Genomic DNA, 20,667 nt, shown 5'->3' on the forward strand with positions numbered 1-20,667 from the left:
ATGTGAGGATGGCATTCAAAACTGACTTAATTAAAATAATTTTACTAGCCATCGTCAACCACTTATGATTCCAAGAAGAGATTCAGGAGGATATTGAATGAACAATTTTGTTCCAAAAGGAAGCCTTATCCGACCCTAGAAAAAAAGGAATGCCTAGGTATACACATGGGAGGGTCCCAACTTGAAAACTCCAAAAGCGAACGAGTCTATTTTTAACTAGAGGGGAGACATTCACAAAAAAGATTTTGGATTTATGATTATTAACACTTTGTCCAGAAAAAGCTCCATAATCATAGATAATTTTCTTAATAACACGAGCCTCCCTTAGAGAGGTTGCCCCGAACAGAAGCGTATCGTCCGCAAACAATCAATGAGATTGCAGAGAAGGGAGGCCATCTATTCTAATACCTGACCATAAACCAGATATTGTAGCACTAGAGATGGCCCTACTTAATGCTTCTACCAAAAGGATAAATAGAAAAGGAGACAAAGGATCCCCTTGCCTAAGTCCCCGAGAGGAAGCAAAAAACCCTGATGGGGAACCATTAACCAAAACTAAAAAGCGAGCAGAAGATATACAAGAAAACACCCACTTATCCCAGTAGCACGAAAATCCCAGATGATATAAAACAACCCTAAGAGCCTGCCAATTAACCTGATCATAAGCCTTCAACATGTCTAGCTTAAGTATCATAGCCGAAACCTTTTGTTGAGAAATGGAGAACAGAACTTCGTGAGCTACAATCACACCTTCAGATGTTTCCCAACCAAGAACAAATCCTCCTTGTTCTAGGGAGACAATCCGAGGGAGGAGCCTAGATAGCCTAACCGAAATTGCCTTAGTAAAGATTTTATATAAAGTAGTACACAAGGCAATTGGACAAAAATCTGAGAACGAAGTAGGATTATCCACCTTTGGAATGATAGCAATAAGAGTAGTATTAAGCTCTCTAAGAATAGACCTATTTCTTCTAGATTCCTCCAAGGCTAGAATTACGTCATTCCCTATAAACTCCCGACACTTTTGAAAGAATAGTGTCGTAAACCCATCTGGGCCCGGGGCCTTCTCCGGATGCATGGAGAAGACTATCTCTCTTAGTTCAGCTAGAGTAAAGGGAGCCATAAGCTTCTTATTATCTTCTTGAGAAACTAAAGAGGGGATCGATTGCACAATCTCATTATCTAATGCAACTGGATCCGCTGTAAGAAGTGACTTAAAGAACCTAACAGCTTCAGAAGCAATCTCTTCCTCATCTACCAAGATGTTTCCATTAGAGTCAATAATGCAGGAAATTCAATTACGCTGCCTCTTGAGCTTGGTCGAGGAATGGAAAAGCTTAGTATTTCTATCCCCATCGGAAAGCCAAAGATCTCTAGACTTCTGCCTCCAATAAGATTCTTCCCTAGCCAAAGTCTTAGAAAGTTGAAAGTTCAACAACTTCAACCTATCATACAAAAGAGAGGACATTCCTAAAGCCATAATGGTCTTATTAATTTGTTCAATTTCTTCCTGAATCCTAGCCTTTTCCCTGAAAATGTTCTTGAAATGAAATACATTCCACACCTTAATCTTATGTTTTAAGAAACCCATCTTCTTAACAAGCTGAAACATCCAGGATCCAAGAAAGAATGGAGTAGAACACCACCATTTCTTTAATAAAGGTAAGAAAGATTGATCTCGAAACCACATTGGCTCAAACTTAAAAGGTAACTTCCGAGGAGCCATGTCCTCAAAAATAGTAAACTGAATCGGAAGATGATCAAAGCCAGTAAAGGGGAGAATTGAGGAAACAAAGTCCTGTCCCGAACTGAACCAGTTTTCTGAAACCAAAAAATGATCCAATCTCTCAACAATTTGGCAAAAGTCCCTACACATGTTGGTCCATGTAAATGTCCCATTAAGCTATTTACAATCAACCAAATTTAAAGACTGAATGAAGAAGCAAAAATCTGACATAGAATGCTTGTTAGGGATGATTTCCCCAGCCTTTTCATTCAAACTAATAATTGCATTAAAATCCCCCCCCAAAATTAGAAAAACATTATGCAGCGGGGCAGCAAGGGAAGCCAAAAATTCCCAAAGGTTTCTTTTTTCTAAAACCCCAGACGGCCCATAAACATTAAAGAGCCAAAATTTTAAGTTAGATATCCTACTTTTGACCAGACCAAGCATCAAGTTGGATGAAGAAGCAATTAATGAGAAATGAACACTAGAATCTTTCCAAAGAAATGCAAGACCCCCAGAAGCACCTGAAGAGGGAGAAGCACAAAAATTCCATGCTTTCCAGGAAGAGAATAACCTATCAGCCGAAGAGAGATTTAACTTAGTTTCTTGAATCATGAACACATCACACTTCACTAAGTCCAATTGTGACTTAATCAAGCATCGCTTGTTAGGGGCATTTAAGCTCCTAACATTCCAAGATAAAATCCTCATTGGCCCTGAGGGGAGGCATCTGCTCCCCTTGAGATTTCCAAAGAAACCGGAGAAACCTTACTTGCCAAAAAGGTCTTGTGAAGACTACGCTTAGTCGCCAAGCCTCTTGTGACTGGTGGACTAAAGGGTTTTTTGGATCTCTTCTTTCTAGAAGTTTCCAAAGAGGAAAGAAGAGTTGACTAAATTCGTAGATCAATTTCAAGATTAGTTTTAACAGATTTAGGTTTACGGCCTCTTTTCCTAGGAGTTGACAATGTGGGAGAAAGAGGGGTTTGTACTACCGGAAGACCAGAAATGCCCAAAGAAGTGTCTGGAGGAAATCTATTCTCTAGAGCCGAAGCCACCCGACCCTCTACGTTATCCAAAAGAATGTGAGCCGAAGATGGCGCATGATCTGATGTCACTACGGCTTTATCCAGATTAAGAACATCAAAGGAGTTTGTAGTGGGAAAGGCAGCCAAGTCATTTTCTAGACTACCCAAATCAATTGAGATTGAAGAAATCACTTTATTGGCAAGATCAAAATTGAGAGAGACCTTATTTGTATTAGAAATATCTTGCACCTAAGCAATAAGCTGCTCATCTGGGACAACATCAATATCCCCAGGATGTTCTGAGGTATTCATCCCTTCAGGAAATTGTATCTCAGGCCCTAAAACTTTCCCAAGCTCAGCAAAAGACTTTCCCGTAGGTAAAGCATCATTAGCAACATTAGAATTATTCAAAAGAGAACCCTTCACACACCCAGTCCTCGGAGGAAGATCAGAATGCATAGAAGCCTCTACCGAGGCTTCAAGCATGAACGTAGTCTTTTTAGGGGGAGGTAAATTAGCAGTAGATATATCTAAACGGTTTTTACTCCAAACAAACAACTCTGCATCCCTATCAAAAGAGGAATCAATAACACCTGAGCCAAATTGTATGGTTTTCATGTGAAAAAACAGAGGAGAATCCATAGTCACCGAAGAACAACCAAAATTCCTAGAATCTTTTAACAAATTTTGACGCCAAAGACCAAAAGGAGATCAAATATTACAAAACTTCGGTGGAGAAAGTTTAGGTTAAATTAAAACACAAATTTTTACCACCACTACCCCATCCTCAAATTCTGAATGAGACAACAGAAACTTGCCAAAAGAATCCCCGATCTTAGTTAAAATATCAGATTCAACAAATTTTGATGGCAACAAAGGAAGTTTAAACCAGGTGGGGACCTGTTTTGGACCAACCCTAGAGGAAGCGAGAAAGGGGTTCCAAGTTTCTGCAAAGATCAGATTTTTTCCAAGCCAAAAAAATGGAACACACAATGCCTTATCTCTAGCAGATGTGGAATCAAAAATAACAATGAATGAACTTGCAGAGAGAACATGGAAATATAAAGTGCCATACCAATGTGCATGTATTTTATAATGGAGCTTAGACAGAGGAAGAGAGTCACCCAGAACCTAGATAACAACTGCCAAAGCTCGAAGATCATGTGCCTTCTTTCCTAAAGTAACATCTGAGGCATCAATTAACGGAACCGGGGACAAAGCAGGTTGTGAGGGCAAAACAACATTCGGATCTTGACCTTCCGAGCTCTTTTTTAATGGCTGTGAATTAGCAAAGTCTCTTGGCAGGCCAAGCAGAGCCTTATTATCAAAAACCCTAGCATGATGAAACTGCTTTTGGCCATTGTTCTGCCAATTTCTCAAATTTTTACCCTGATTTCCATTTTGCTGAAAAAACCCTTTGAAATACACAGAGGAAGGAAACTCAGATGTGATTCCCCCGCCATTGCAAGTAGGCGAAACTAGGGCATCAACCCATTTTCCTCCGCAAAAAACCCACTGTGGAGTGTGTCCTGCGTGCATGCCAAACAGATCTTTGGGAGGAGGCGGATCTGCCACCGCCTCATCTCCCCAACACCTTCGCGACTGCATGGCGAGCACTCCTCTCCAAACTCGCACCCCGAATGCTCGCTTTGTTTCTCCTCTGTCGGTCGCTTCAAAAGAAAAACGCGATGGTCTATTACCTTTCTTTTTTATTCATGTGGCTTCACTGTTTTGGATCTCCGATCGCACCCTGAACGCTCGCTTTTCAACTTGCCTTATCTGCAGTCCACCAATGGAGTTTGCCGATTACTAATGAATTGCAGACCTGAAAGTAGGCGAACTGACCCTTGAAATATGGTTCGCTGCTACTGGAAATCGGTTCGCTGACCTTGGGACATAATTTGCTGGCTCTGCAACTAGATTTGTTGTCTCTGCCTGTTAAAATACTTTCGCTCCTAAAGCAGAGTTAAATGGATAATTATTAATTTTTTTTTATCTATTAAATTAGATTATTGGAACCTCAAGATAAAAAAAATTATCATTTTTGATTGTGAGGATCATAAAAGAAAATTAAATAAAATTAAGTTTAATTAAACCAACAGTCATAATTAAATCATAATTTATATCTTTCACAATACTTTTGACAAATCAATTAAATATAAAAAATAGTGAACTAAATTTTCATAATTTTCTCACAAATTTTATGCGTACAAGAATATTAGAAGTATAATTTTACAATGAACATGAATAAAAATTTATGTTTAACAGTATTTGAGGTTTATAATCTTAATGCCCTTCCGATTTTACCCTTTTTCTCGCATCTACATTGCTCTCACTGTTTTCTGAAAATACCTTTGGTCGTCGACAAGGATCGTGAAGCCTCTAATTTTGTTGATTTTGTTAACAAAATCTATGTCCAGTTTTTTTCTCATTAACACTGGAACTCCCGAACCTTGCATTGAAGCCAAATGTTCTTCAATCGGGTAAAATTTCTGTAAGATGTACATGGAAAATTATATGCTTAAGAAGTTAAAAAGAACAGAATTAATAATCTAATGTTAATTTTTAATAATTTGTGAGAAAAATTCTTGACGTTTAGGTGGTAGGACTGAGATGGTCCTAGAGCAATCTTCACATTACATTTCCCTTACTTCATCTTGATGAAGTCTAATCACAAGCATTGATGACAAAAATGCTACATAATATAAATTTTTCTTTCATATTTCAATTTAAATTCTTCAGTCCATCGAAACAAATTGTTACAGACTACTGGCAAAGTGAACAGAAAATTTCTGTACACCATTTACATTACAAACATCTTAACAGGACAATTAGCAAAAGCCGTTTACAAGCAGATGCTAAATGCATAAACCTCTCATTACATTAAGCTTGGAAAGCAGAATGCTTTGGTTGATGAAGCATAAAAGTACCAAACATTATAACAATTTATAGAGCTCAAACAATCCGCATATACAAATTTATTTATTTACTGGATCCAAATCAGAACTCAACGTGAAGAGGTAGAAGATGGGTTGAGAACTTTTTGATCAGAGCAATCAAGATTGTCACCGGCATTATCCCTTCCGACGTTCATCTGGTCAAGAAAATAGAGATAATGTGCAACTCGATCGCTCATCTGCTTATTATCAGAACCAGCTCCACATTCAGCCTCACCCTTCAATATATTGATGGTCATGCCAAATCCAGGAAGTCTGGAGGCAAGTGTGTCATTCTTGGTAGGAACCCACTTTCCTGTCATGACTTCATGAGCAGAGGGCTGCTTCACCTTCACGGGGCTCATCCATTTCGACATGGCTGCTGCGAATGCCAAGGTGGCATTGTCTGACAAATACTCAGGATGATGTAGGAGGTCCACCTTCAGTGCTTCTCCAATTTTTCCATAGTTGTAGTTCCTGCACAATCAAAACATGTTTAGATATACTTATGGGTGAGGAAATTAATGACAGAATATAGGTAAATTTCTACCCTTTAACTCATGGAGATTAAAAATCTGTAGGTTATTCAATAAGCTTCAAATTTTTTGGAGGTTGTAGTTAAAATAGTTAAGTGTAATTAGTGAGGGTGATGTTATGTTTCTTGATTACCTCATCTAAAAAGGTTCTAATTTATGATATATAGGATGAAGACACAATCTGTCCCGGACTGCTTTGAGAGAATGGATATCCCTCAGTTTTTGACTTACAGATGAAGAAGTATTAACATAGGCTCATCCTCTCATATCAAATAACAGAACAAACACGTAGATAATATAAAATCTTAGAATAGATGTCGACTTGTGGGAATTGAAAATCCATAGGTTATTCAACAAGGTTCAAATCTATGGAGGTTTTTTTATGAATTGGTTGAGTACAATTAGTGAATGTGGTGATATGTTCCTTAATTACGCCATCCAACAAGAATCTAACTTCTGGAAATATGACATGTGAAATAAGGACAAGATCACGTCTTGAACTCCTTAGAAAGAATGGATACCCCTAAATTCTTGAATTTCAGACAAAGAAATATTGATCGAATAACATAAATAAACAAACACAGAGATAATATAAAATCCTAAAACAGATGCATGTTTAGCAAACTGAGTCCTAATCAAGGAACGTATTTCTTCATTGTATTTGCAGTCCTTTGTAATACTCATGTTCCTAGTTTATATGAGACAAAAAAAAGCATGATATACGTATAAACATGTGTATGCTTTACCAATAAACAGGCAACGCCCCACGTCCATGGTAAGTGGCTCCAGGAGCACATGGATAGACCAGGCTTGATTCACAGTAAGTTTGATCGGGGCTGAGCTCTTGATTGTAGCACAGTCCCCATTTAAATTTTGTCGCACTATCTTCTGTAGGACTAGCCGCCATTAACGATGCACCTGCACAAAACCCAATTCAATTACTTTGTGCTACTTGTTCCTCAACAGTGAAATAAAATCCAAACAGCCTATTTCACATACATGATGTTTCAGTGGCAACGTGGGCTAAGAAGGCAGCGAGCTCTCTCTTTTGCACGATGTCACCACCTGTGGAGGCAAATCCTTTGTGATCAAATTTGAAGCTTTTGGCGGCGGTGATGAAAGAGTGGTAATCCCAGAAGCTCTGGGCATGAGCCAACGGAGCGTTTCTTTTGCTGAACAGAGTCTCGAAGTCATCCACTGAGAATATCTCAGAAATGGTCTTATTCTTCTTAGGAATGCCTAATTCCTCAACCTTGCCCACTGCAAACACTACAAGCCCATACAAGCAAAACAGAAACAAAACTACCCTTGCGATCTCCATTGTTTTGATCCACTACTTCTTGTGCTGCTTCTCCTTCTTCCTCAGATTATTTATATTTGTATTAATTGAAATGCATCAAATTGGTATACTCCCATCTTTCTCCTCTTTGCCTTCCTATGCACTCCAATATGCGCTGTCTCACCAGTAATCTAACCGCTGATGCGTACCAGAGACCTACAGGCCTTAACGCGTGAGCTTGTTTTGTTTCAATGGGAGATGTACCAGTCATTAGAAGAAAGATAAACCGTTGGATCCACAGGAAAACGTTAGTGGTTTTGCTTTCCCAAACCCACATTGAGGACGCCATTGTACCTACTCGATGATAGGCATCATATGGATGCTTTGACAGCAAGCATAGAGATGGATACCCACGAGCATCATTTCTAAGAGTGAGAAGGAAGCAAAATTGAAGTTGCTGATTATGTTTTCTTTTAGCAAATCAAAATGTTTTATTTTAGATTTGTATACTAAAGTTCTTATTATAGAGTGGACCACAACCTCCAACATTGTCATGGAAGGGTCCCTCACATACCAGACAACCTTTTTTCTTAAACTATTATTTATTTTGACAATTTAAAAAAAATTGAGGGTAAAATTAGAGTGATTTGAATTTAGGAGTTCTATTGATCCTATTGTGTCATATAAAATAAGAGTTTAAGCATAATTAAGTGATGTGCGAATGTAATACATTCAAATCAATTATATTGATATATTATAGAAGACAATTGCAATACACAAATCAAGTATATCAAAATTTATTATAAAATTAAGATTTTGCAATATTTTTGTTGTTCTTTTATATTTAAATAATAATGCATCTATACAATTGGTTGCATTTCTTTTTCAATAGCAATAGGGAACATAATATAATATCATTCTCATATAATTTGGATATCAGCGAAAATGTGAATAGCAAATGTATATGTGAAAAGCAGATTCATTTCTGCAAAAGCAGGGGAGGAATAATGGCGATTGGCAAGGTGGAATAAATTTACATAAGGTCCATAAAAATGTTGTGGGCACCTCAAACAGATTTGTAGCTCTGAATGCCTCTCAATCATGCGCTATAGGAGCAAATTTGATTAATTTACAGCTTAATGATATATGCAAAAGGGTTGTTGGGGTTCCAAGGGGTCCCCCATCTGGCCAAAGAAATACAGGTGAATTTGCATCTTCCTCAATTACGATAGCCAATCCGGTTTGGAGAAGGACACAACAGAACCCGAGGGCACCATTAAAGAGATAGGAAAATCCTAACAAAGGCAGTGTTTCATATTCACCATACATCTATGTGGAGATCTCTCGAGCCCAAAATGATGTTGCATCAGGGGAAAACAGAATAAAATTAGGGTTAAGAAAACCCACCGTGATAAGCTCAAAGTCAGTGGTCCAAACTCTGTGCAAGGATGGATATAACCCTAAACAAAGCTTAAACAACACTCAGAAGCCGACATGCAATAGAGTGGATAACATAGTGATAATAAGCAACGAACATACAAATGAATTGTGGGATCGCTACAATGAACTCGGGCTCTTTGGCAAATGGTTTGGATTTGGAGCATCAACCTTTGATGTCCTGCATTGGTTGAAGAGTGCCACAAAAAACTAGATAAGTATAACTTGTTTGGAAGATGATTTTATGTTTATTCAATGCAATTCATATGAACTAAAAAATCATTTACTTAGGAATAATCACATATTCTTTTAAGGTTATTGTTTCAAATTTTTTAATTGGAAACCTAATTTCTCACCCAAAGATTTTGAAAAGCTTAGGGTGCCTAAATGGATTCGGCTCGCTAAAATGCCGGTAGAATTGATCCACAATCATACCCTAAAAAAATTAGGGGATTTTTTAGGAGGATTTGAGGGTATGGAGGAGAATTACATGGTTTCCTCCAACATAAAAATATTAGCCAATGTTGAGATAGTCAAACAAAAATTAGAACCCATCAAAATCATCACAAACCACTCAATATACCAGCTTCAACCAGAGATCTTTACGGGTGATATCACAGCCAAGGAATTTATCTTCCCTGTTCAGAATACTGAGAGAAAAAGTATTAAGACAAAAAAAGATCTTGGAGCTGATAAGGGTATAAACATAAAATTCAACCCAAAAGGAGGATTTGTGCTCCATAAACAAAACCCTAGGGCTAAGGAACTAGTAGACAATAAAAAAATGGTAGAATATGAAAAAGATAAAATAGAGATAGAAAATAGCGATAACATCCCTAAAGCAGGGGAACCAGTGGTTGAACAAAGAGGGAAAGATATAGAGAACAAAGAATGCTCTGAACAAGAAGCAATTCCATTGATAAACAATGATTCAAGGGAACACATCAAAGATAATGGAATAGAATACAGCTCCCTGATGAGTGGAGTAAATGTTGATAACTAGGAGGAAACAATAGGAGATATGGAAAATAAGGATGATAACATTGAGGAATCAGAAAACTACCCCACACCACACACAATAGAGAAGGCAAGATGCCCCCCCCCAAAAAAAAAGAACGAGAACAGAAAAGGGAAAAAAAATTAAAAAGGAAAAGGCAAAAAGAAAAAGAACTCCAGTAATAACAACAATGAAAAGGACATAGAAAGGGAAGAAAGGATTGAAAGAGAAAACAAAAGAATCCTTGAGTTTGTTGGAAATGAAGTTACAAATGACCTCATTGAGCTATTCATAAATGAAATAGTAGATGAGGAAGAACTAGCATTACAAAAAGTATTGTTAGCCAGAAAACTATTCAAACTTAATATAACCAAGGAAGAATTACAAAACCATAAATATGATGAAGTAATGGAAAAGATGGACAACCTAGGGATAGCTAAAACCATAGAAACCTACTCACCGCCGCATTATGCTACTGAACTAAAAAAGAGAGGGAGAAAATCAATTGTGGAATTACTAATCAAAGCAGGATGTGCTGCTGGCCAGATTAAAATCACAAACCTTTTTGAAGCAGGGAAGGGGAAGGACCTTCCCATGGAGATATGAAACTCCTTACTTGGAATGTGAGGGGCCTGAATGCCCCTAACAAGCAACGTATCTTCAAACGTTGCATAGCTAAATTCAATCCAGAAATATTCTTAATACAGGAAACTAAATTAAGTAACAATGAGATGACAAACTTCAACAAAAAATTAGGTATCAGAGAAATAGAAGGTCAAACTGCTTGTGGAGCCTCAGGTGGATTGGCCATCATATGGAATCCTAGGCTAATATCCTTTAAGCTAATTAGCAAGAGCCCAAATTGGATGTGTGGTTGGGCTATAAGCATTAAAAGCAACTTAAAATTTATTATAACTAATGTCTATGGACCTATCCAAACACAAGCAAAAAGACAAGTGTGGAAGGAAATTGAGGACTTCCTTTCAATTGACATGGATCAAACATACATAATAGGTGGGGATTTCAATGCCATCTTAGATCCCAAAGAAAAATGGGGGGGGTAATAAAAAAATTTCCCAAACAATTCAAGACTTCAAAGAATGGACACATAAGTGTAACTTGATGGAATTCAAGACAAAAAATGAAGCCTTTACTTGGAATAATAGAAGACAAGGATTCTGCAACATTGCAAAAAAACTGGATAGATTCTTCCTATGTGGGAATCTCACACAGTCTTATGAGTCCTCAGTTCTCCCATTCTCAGGATTGGACCATTTCCCGGTCCAATTGTCCATATTAGAGGAACTAAAGCCAACCAAAACCCCTTTTCGCTTTGAAATAATATGGCCAAGGGATGAAAATTCAATACAACTAATAGAAAAATGGTGGAAAGAAACAGAAGTTATAGGCTCCAAAACTTTCAAATTAGTTACCGAATTAAAAAAGATAAAGCAACAATTAACAATATGGAACAAAATACACTTTGGAAACATCTTCACAAAAAAAAAGGAAATTGAGATAGAAATGGAAAAAAATAATGAAGAGGTAATTAAGCATGGGATGGATAACACGCTTTACCAAAAGGAAAAAACCAACTTGGTCCAATACGAGGAAATCCTTGCAAGAGAAGAAATATTTTGGAAACAAAAATCCAGAGAACATTGGTTGGAAGCTGGGGATAGAAATACAAGCTTCTTCCACAACAACACAAAACAACGAAGAGCTATAAATAGAATCAATAGAATAAAATTAAATTCAGGAGACTTCAGTGAGGACCCTGATAGTATAGCAAGGGAAGCAGTAGGGTATTTTGAAAATATCCTCAATAATAAAGAGGGATCTAGGTGGACAAAAGAGAGTGAATTCTTAAAATGCATTCCCAAATTATTCTCTAAGGAACACAACCTGATGCTTAATAAAAAACTATCTATGGAAGAAGTAGAAACAACTCTATTCCAAATGGGACCGGATAAGGCTCCTGGCCCTGATGGCTTCCCAGCACACTTTTTTCAAAAATGTTGGAACTTCATGGGGGAAGAAATTATAGAAGCACTGGAGGGGATGAGAAATTCAGGAAAGATTCTAAGAGAACTAAATAACACATTCGTAGCTTTGATTCCAACAAAGGAAATAGTGGATTGTTTTGAGGATTTCCGACCAATAGCATTATGCAATACCCCTTATAAATTACTCACAAAAACAATTGCAAATAGACTTTACAAACTCCTCCCCATAATCATTAGTGAGGAATAGATTGGCTTTGTGCCAGGCATATCTATTTATGATGGCATAATCATTGCTCAAGAAGCAATCCACTTAGTACAAAATAATAAGGAATCGAGCATGATGATAGAATTAGATATTAAAAAGGCATATGACAAAGTAGACTGGCACTTTCTATGTAAATGTCTTGAATCATTTGGGTTTAATAAGCAATGGATCAATCTGATATTTGAATGCATAGCAACACCTAGAGTATCAATCCTAGTCAATGGGGCCTCAGAAGGTTTTTTTTTAATTTCAAGAGGACTCAGACAGGGGGACCCCCTTTTGCCCTTTCTTTTTATCATCATGGTAGAATCATTGGGAAGGATGATTAATATCGAAAGAGAAACACAATAGTTGAAGGGTATAAAAATTACATCAGACATAGAACCAATTACCCATCAACAATTTGTTGATGACACCATGTTGTTTGGACAGAGCAATACAATAAAAGCAAAAACACTTAAAAAAATCTTTAAAAACTATACTATGATTTCTAGGCAGGAAATCAACACTTCGAAATCCAATATTATCTTTTTCAACACAAATAAAAAACTCTAAATGAAAATCATAAACATTCTTAAATAGAATATAGGGGAATTACCATGTAAATACCTAGGACTTCCCCTATACAAAGGGAATAGATCATCCAAATTATGGGATCAGGTGGTCTCCAAAATTAGAAACGGGATCTCCTCTTGGAAAGGGAAATGGTTATCCTCTGCTAGAAAGGCCACCATGATTAAGTCGGTTCTCTCAGCGATGCCAATATACCAATTTTCATGCATGGATCTGTAGGATTTGAGAAATACAAATCCACAGAATCCAAAGAAACCTGCATGCAAGAAACCTGTCACAGAGAAAGAGAGAGAATGAATACAAGGGTTTTGGCTCTGACAAAGTGAAAAGATTGATTATCAGAGAAAAATGAATCAAGAGAATGAATAATACAGGAGATATATCCCTATAAAGGAGATCAACACCAAAAGGAAAACCTAACCCTAAGGTGTGTGCATTTAATAATTAAATATTAATTATTAAATGACTAATATGTGCATAAAGGGAAATCTTAAGAGGAGAGTAAAGTTAATTAATTACTTTACTCTAACACCCCCCCTTAAGATGAGCTACAATGCAGCTACAAACAATGCAGAAGAAAGCAAAGGAACTACAATGCAAAGGAGGGTCCCAGCAACAAGGCCTAATCAGGTACCCTAATACAAGAAAATCTCTATAAAGCGGAGTAAAGGAAAAAACCCAGTGGGAAAAAACTTCTCTCCAAAAAGAGATACAGAAACATGCTGAAAAGAAAAACATGAAGGAAGGAAGGCCTCACTGAGACCCCCCAAGGAAAACTTCCTTCACCCCAAGCATAAAGTGCAACTGAAGATAGCGCGGAGATGCCAAAGGTTTAGTGAAGATGTCTGCAACCTGCTCCTCTGTAGGAATATACTCCAAGATGAGAGAACCATCCTGAATCAACTGTCTGATGAAGTGCATGTGGATTTCAATGTGCTTTGTCCGCTGATGCTCCACTGGGTTGCGAGAAATATGAATGGCACTTTGATTGTCACACCAAAGAGTAGTGGGACAATCTGGAGGAAACCCAAACTCTATCATCGACTGCCGAAGCCATAAAACCTCCTGACTGGCTAACACTGCTGCACGGTACTCAGCCTCTGTAGATGATAATGCAATAGCAGACTGCTTCTTGCAAGACCATGTAATAGGACTAGAACCAAGGCAAAAAATGAAGCCAGAAGTAGACTTCCGATCATTGACATCACCAGCCCAATCGGAGTCAGTGAAGCCAATGATGTGAGGGGATCCTGAAGTGTAGTGAATGCCATAATGTGTGGTGCTCCGAATGTACCTCAAAATACGTTTGGCTGCTTGCCAATGGCTCTCATGAGGATCATGGGAGAACCGAGAGACAAGGCCAACCGCAAAGGAAAGATCAGGATGAGAATGTGTCAGGTACAACAAACTGCCAACCAACTGTCTGTATAAAGTGGGGTCTACTGAAGGAGTAGAGAAAGTGGAAGACAAAACAACACCTGACTGAAATGGAGTGGGGGAAGACTTGCAATCAAGCATGCCAAATCGCTGAAGCATATCAAGAGCATACTTCTCCTGAAATATGGAAATCCCATCCGAAGATTGAATAACCTGTAGACCCAGAAAGAAGTGCAAGACACCAAGATCTGTCATCTCAAACTGCTCCATCAAAGCTCTCTAAACACTCTAAATCACGGAGGATGAGCTACCTGTAAGAATAAGATCATCTACATATAGCACAAGAATCAAAAGATCACCCTCCTGACGCTGAATATACATAGTGTGATCGGAATGACAGCGGGTGAAGTGAGAGAAAAGTGGGAAAGAGTCCATCTTCTCATACCAAGCCCTGGGGGCTTGTTTGAGACCATACAATGAACGACGAAGTCTGCAAACCAAAGAAGTGTCCTGCACAAATCCCTGAGGCTGCTCCATATAGATCTCCTCATGTAGGTCTCCATGCAAGAAGGCACTCTTCACATCCATCTGAAACACTGTCCATCCCTGTGAAGCTGCAAGTGAAAGTACCAAGTGGATAGAATTCATCTTGGCGACAAGAGAAAAGGTCTCAGAGTAGTCAATACCCTCTACCTGAGAAAACCCCTTTGCAACAAGACGGGCCTTATATTTATCAATAGAACCATCTGCAGCATATTTGGTACGATACACCCACTTGCACCAAACCAACTTTCTTCCCTTAGGAAGAGGACAAAGATCCCAAGTATGATTCTTTATCAAAGAAGAATACTCCTCATCCATGGCCCTATCCCACTCAAGGTGTCCTGTCACCTCTAAAAACTTTTGAGGATCATCTGAAAGGGCATGACTCAAAAGACTAGAACCAGATGTCTGAGCATGAGTGCGACAAGTATCTGAAGGATCACCCGCCAAAGAACCAGCTGCATCAACAGTATCATGGGCCCACTTCGGCAAAGATGGAGCAACTGGTGGTGGTGGAGATGGTGGATCATCATCTACATCATCCTCAAGAGATAAGTAATCCTCAAGAGATGAAGAGGAAGGAGTAGGCAATAAGGGAGAAGCTGGTGATGGAGAATCCATCTGAGGATAGCACTCATCAAACTGGACATCCCGCTGAAACAAGACCTCTCTGGAATCAGGTTCAAACAACCTGTATGCCTTAACATCCTCACAGTAGCCAACAAATATGAGTGGTCGGCTCTTCCTCTCCATGGCGTTCTGCTGAACATCAGGAATAAATGCCCAAGCCTCACTACCAAAAACTCGGAATGTAGAAACATCAGGCTTGACATGGGTCCAAGCCTCCTCAGGAGTCATATGTCACAATGCCTTATGAGGCATCCGATTCTGAATATAATTGGCACAATTGACTGCCTCAGCCCAAAATGAAGAACTCATAGCTCGAGACTGTATCATACAATTTGCCATCTCCCATAAGGTTTTGTTCTTTCTCTCAGCAACACCATTCTACTGAGGGGTGTAAGGAACCGTAAACTGATGCTGTAAACCATGCTCAGTGCAAAAATCTCTGAAAGCCTGATTTACATACTCCCCCCCATTATCTGTGCGTATCTGCCTGATAGAAAGTCCAGATTGCTTCTCCACAAATGTCTTAAAAATCCTGAATGAGTCAAAGACATCAGACTTGTACTTAAGAAAGTACACCCATGTACGTCTAGAGAAGTCATCAATAAAAGTGAGTACATAACGGGCCCCTGAAAAGGAAGGAGTCGGAAAGGACATAAGATCACTGTGTACCAACTCTAGGGCTGCCCTAGCACGAGAGGCTCGACCCTTAGGAAAAGGATCTCGATGATGTTTGCCAAGGACACAACCACGACATACACCATCCGTACAAGAAATCTGTGGAAGCCCAATCACAAGTGCCTGTGTACTCATCTACTGTAGATATCTGTAATTGACATGGCCAAAATGCTCATGCCAAAGCCTGCTCACTGAATCTACATGTGCTATAAGAGAGGAACCAACAGTGTCTAAACTCTCAAAGCCATCAAAACTATATAAGTGAGATGCAGAATCCACACTCCCAGTAGCCACAACCAAGTCAGGATCATGAAGATCTCAAATAACCACATCATGAGGTGAGAACTCAACTGTCTTACTAGAGCCAGAGTGGCAAATCTGATAAACGGATAGAAGGTTTGTCGAAATGTCAGGAACCAAAAGCACATCCTGAAGACAACCACCATCCAATGAAACAGTACCAGAACCCTGAACGGAAAGTTGTGCTGAGTCACCAACTGTAATGTGTCTAGTACCGGTAGGGGCAAGAGCGGTGACCAAATCCTCTGTGTGTGTCATATGGTGAGAGGCACCAGAATCTAGAATCCAAGTGGATGCGGAGGACAATGCTCGTGCAAAAAGAGCATGACCTTTCCCTGTGGGCTGTGAAGGAGGTTGTGGTGCACTGATATTATGCTACTGCATGGCTTCCTCCAAAGCCTCTAAACATTTCCAACACCTGGAAATGGGATGTCCTTCCTTGCCACAAAAACTGCAAGGATCACCTGATTTCTTCTTAGTCTTGGAGGAAGACTCACCAGACTTTGAAGATTTGCCCTGTTTAGAATTGGACTGTGGCTTTGATTCAAACTTAGGTGGTGGCTTAGAGGGATTCTCACTAGCCTCTGAATCTTTCTTATGCTTCGGTTTCTGCTTCTGTTTTCCTTTGGAGGATTGGGCTACTAATGCTTGGTTCTGTGAACCTAAAAGTGAATCCAACTGCTTAAGCTTAGCTTGCTCATGAGTCAGACGATCACAAAAGACCTCAAAAGAAGGCATGACATGGCGAGCACCCAAGGCATCCATGGTGGAATAGAAGGTCGAAGAGAAGATCTGAAATGGACCCCGAAGCTTGGAGAGGATCAGGAAAATGCACTTTGTATCAGTCTTAGTCTTACCACAACCCTACAAGATAGATCGTTGTTTTTGAACTTCATTAGAAAATCCTCAATAGAGGGAAACGAATCAGGTACCAAGGAAGTTAACTCTGCCTCAAGTTGCAAAGCTCTGAACTCGTTGATAGTACCAAAAAGTCCATCAAACTTGGTCCAAATGGCTCGAGGAGTGATACAACCCTCAAGGTGAAACTGGAGACTGTCGGAAATGTGTAAAGCCATCAATCCCATAGCCTGATCCATATTGTTCCTGTGCTGCATAACCTCAAAAGGACGTGTCAACTGAGGCTGAACCTCATCCAAATAGGACCATAACCCTCGAGACTAGAGAAGAGTCATCATGTGACCCTTCCAAGTGTGGTAATTATGCGGAGTGAGAGAGTCAATAGGTTTGTCGGCCATCCTGTGAACTGTGCCTCAACTGCTCTGAATGTTTTAATTATTATTAAGTGGTCTTTCAGAACTAGACAAAAGATGCAGAAGGGGTTTGATGTTTTGTATTGGTGTTTTTATATTCTGGTTTTCTGATGTAAAGAACAGAAAGCAATAGAAAAACACCCCCCCACAATGCAAAAAACTAATCCCCAGTACAAACTAAAAGCCAGAAAATGATAGAAAGCAGTAACGGGTTGAGACAAAATTTTGAGCACCTGAAGATTTTACTGATGAAATAGACTATAGATCTAGAAGGATCATAGAACCACCTTTGTGACGCCTATTCACTTTCAAAAAACAGAGCAAAAACGAGCAAGTTATGCCCCTCGGAGTGCAAAAAGGATCTTCAGACTTTGACTGCGAAAAAATGCAATCAAACTAGAGAATTTTGAAAAAATTCCTATACCATGAGAACGGGCTCGGAGTCAGCTTTCCAACGCTTATTCGTTTTTGAAAAATGGAGTTCGGACGCTCGAGTTATGCCCTATTTTGTAAAACAGCTCCAAAAGGCCCAGATAGGCCCTTTCAGCCCTCAAGGGCTAAAAAAAATAAGCCCCTGGTCCGCTGGGCGACCAAGGGCTAGCGCTGGTGGCTGGCGGCGCGGTGGCGGTGCAAAGGCGGTAGCTGCGGAGTGGCGGCGCGCGGGCGGCGCACGGGCTGCGGGCGGCGCAGCGGTGTTTACCGCCGGAGGCGGTGACCGGTCGGTGGCCGCTGGGCTGCACACCGGCGGCGCGCTAGTGTTAAACTGGCTACGTCCGCCGTAAAACAAAAAATAGCTTTTTTATATTTTTTTGATTTTTTTTGGAATTTTCCGCCTCGTGCTACGTGCCCTAGGGCCGTACGGCCTTGGGGTAGAAAATTTTTTGCCTTCTGGAGCAACTGTGTCCAAATCGGATGAATTTTATATGAAAATAAGGGTTTTTGGGCACTGTGAGTACAACGGTGAGGTCCATTTGGGCTCAAAGTGCACCGAAAAAAAAATACCCCCTATTCCAAAATAAAAAATAGAAGACAAACACAGATCTGATGCAACCAAAACCTGGATCTCAAAATCTTTCAAAAGTCTGAACAAGCTGCAGCAGATCTGGCTCTGATACCATGTAGGATTTGAGAAATACAAATCCACAGAACCCAAAGAAACCTGCATGCAAGAAACCTATCATAGAGAAAGAAAGAGAACGAATACAAGGGTTTTGGCTCTGACAAAGTGAAAAGATTGATTATTAGAGAAAAATGAATCAAGAGAATGAATAATACAGGAGATCAATCCTTATAAAGGAGATCAACACCAAAAGGAAAACCTAACCCTAAGGTGTGTGCATTTAATAATTAAATATTAATTATTAAATGACTAATATGTGCATAAAGGGAAATCTTAAGAGGAGAATAAAGTTAATTAATTACTTTACTCTAACAGGATCTACCCTCAACCAAAAGAAAGGAAATTACAAAACATATTAGGACATTCTTCTGGCAAGGTTCTGAAGATAAATTCAGACTCCCATTGGTTGCATGGGATAAAATATGCATGCCTAAAGACCTAAGGGGTTTAGGTATCAAAGATCTAAAAATTCAAAGCAGGGCTCTTGGAGCAAAGCTAGTATGGAGAATGTATAATAACCCTTACCTTAAATGGGCAAGGATCCTTTATAAAAAATACCTTCATAACCCGAATCCCACAAGCATCTTTAGGATAGTCCATACACATAAAGGATTTAGATTTTGGAACTTTATGATTGGTTGTAGAGATATCATAATGGACAAGCTAACATGGAATTTAGGAAATGGGGAGGATGCCCTATTCTGGAGAGACTCCTAGAGGGCTCAAACAACCATCAACAAACTTCATAACTTTAACAAAATTATACCCATCCTTGAAGAGCAATGGGGAGATAAAGTGAGAGACTGTGTGAAAGAATACAACATTAAAGACCTCAAACAATGGAGATGGAAATCACTGAATAATTTTGACCTACTAGACCAGGAGAGATCCCTCTTAGCACAAATCCTAGCCTCAAGAAACCCTGCATCAAATTCTGAAAAAGACAAACTAATGTGGGCATGATCCAAGAAGGGGAAGTATGAAACTAAGGAGGGATATAAACCCCTGTTACTCAATAAGAATAACCCAAGCACTAACCTGCCCCTAACACTTTGTTGGGATAAAAGGTGCCTACCGAAGGTAGGCTTGTTTGCATGGTTAGCAATACAAAACCGGCTCCTCACCAATGAAACCTTCAAAAAACTATGATTTCAGGGCCCCAGCAGGTGCCCATTATGTGAAATGGGGGAAGAAAATACTAATCATATATTGTTAACCTGTGAATATGCACACAATTGCTGGGGTTGGTTGAAAAAACAACTAAATTGGTATACCTCGATTCCTAGTACTCTCTCTAACCTATTCCATGCATGGCCCATTCGGAACATAGGATGTATGTATGAAAATCTATGGGTCATAGCCCCCTCCCTTGTGATCTGGAAAATTTGGAAGGAGAGAAACAAGAGGATTTTCAAAGATAGTAAAATGCACTGGGCCCAACTAACCAATAAAATCGAAGCTACCATAGTAGAAATGGTAAATAACTAGATCTCTAATAGCCAGAGGGATGTCAATATGTCCTATTGGGAAAAAAAGATGAGACTTAGGTGGAAGGGTCTAAAGATTCCACCTTTCATAGGGAAAGGTCCACCACCCAACAACACAAAACATGCAGAATGTAAGTGGCTACCCCCTAAAGCTGGATGGGTTAAGCTTAACTTTGATGGGGCATCTAGGGGAAACCTAGGAGATGCTGGTCTTGGTTGTTGCCTTCACAACTCAAAAGGTGAAGAATTGGCTCAAATGGCCATTCCCATGGGCAAAAGCACAAACAATGAAGCAGAGCTGAAAGCATTAGCTGAAGGTATAAATCTATGCAAAATATTGAATGTAAAGGGGATTAACATTAAAAGGGACTCAACAATAATCATTAATGCCCTTAGAAAAGGAACTATGCCTGATTGGAATCTAAATGCTTCCCTAACTAAGATACTGACGGACATCAAAACATTTGACAGGGTCATCTATAAC

At 39.3% G+C, this 20,667-nt stretch overlaps 1 protein-coding gene across 1 annotated transcript; it reads right to left on the bottom strand.

Annotated features, from left to right (window-relative positions):
* Window positions 1–5,451: 5,451 nt before the first annotated feature.
* LOC131063166 (chitinase-like protein 1) lies at window positions 5,452–7,582 on the bottom strand. Its single transcript, XM_057996944.2, has 3 exons — window positions 7,223–7,582; window positions 6,970–7,141; window positions 5,452–6,164 (listed from the first exon to the last, which is right to left on the bottom strand). The coding sequence occupies exons 1-3, from the start codon at window positions 7,542–7,544 to the stop codon at window positions 5,759–5,761; spliced, it is 900 nt and encodes a 299-aa protein (XP_057852927.1). The 5' UTR covers window positions 7,545–7,582; the 3' UTR covers window positions 5,452–5,758.
* Between the last annotated feature and the right edge of the window lie 13,085 nt (window positions 7,583–20,667).

The sequence above is a fragment of the Cryptomeria japonica genome, chromosome 11, assembly GCF_030272615.1.
Source record: "Cryptomeria japonica chromosome 11, Sugi_1.0, whole genome shotgun sequence".
Classification (NCBI taxonomy): Eukaryota; Viridiplantae; Streptophyta; class Pinopsida; order Cupressales; family Cupressaceae; genus Cryptomeria; species Cryptomeria japonica.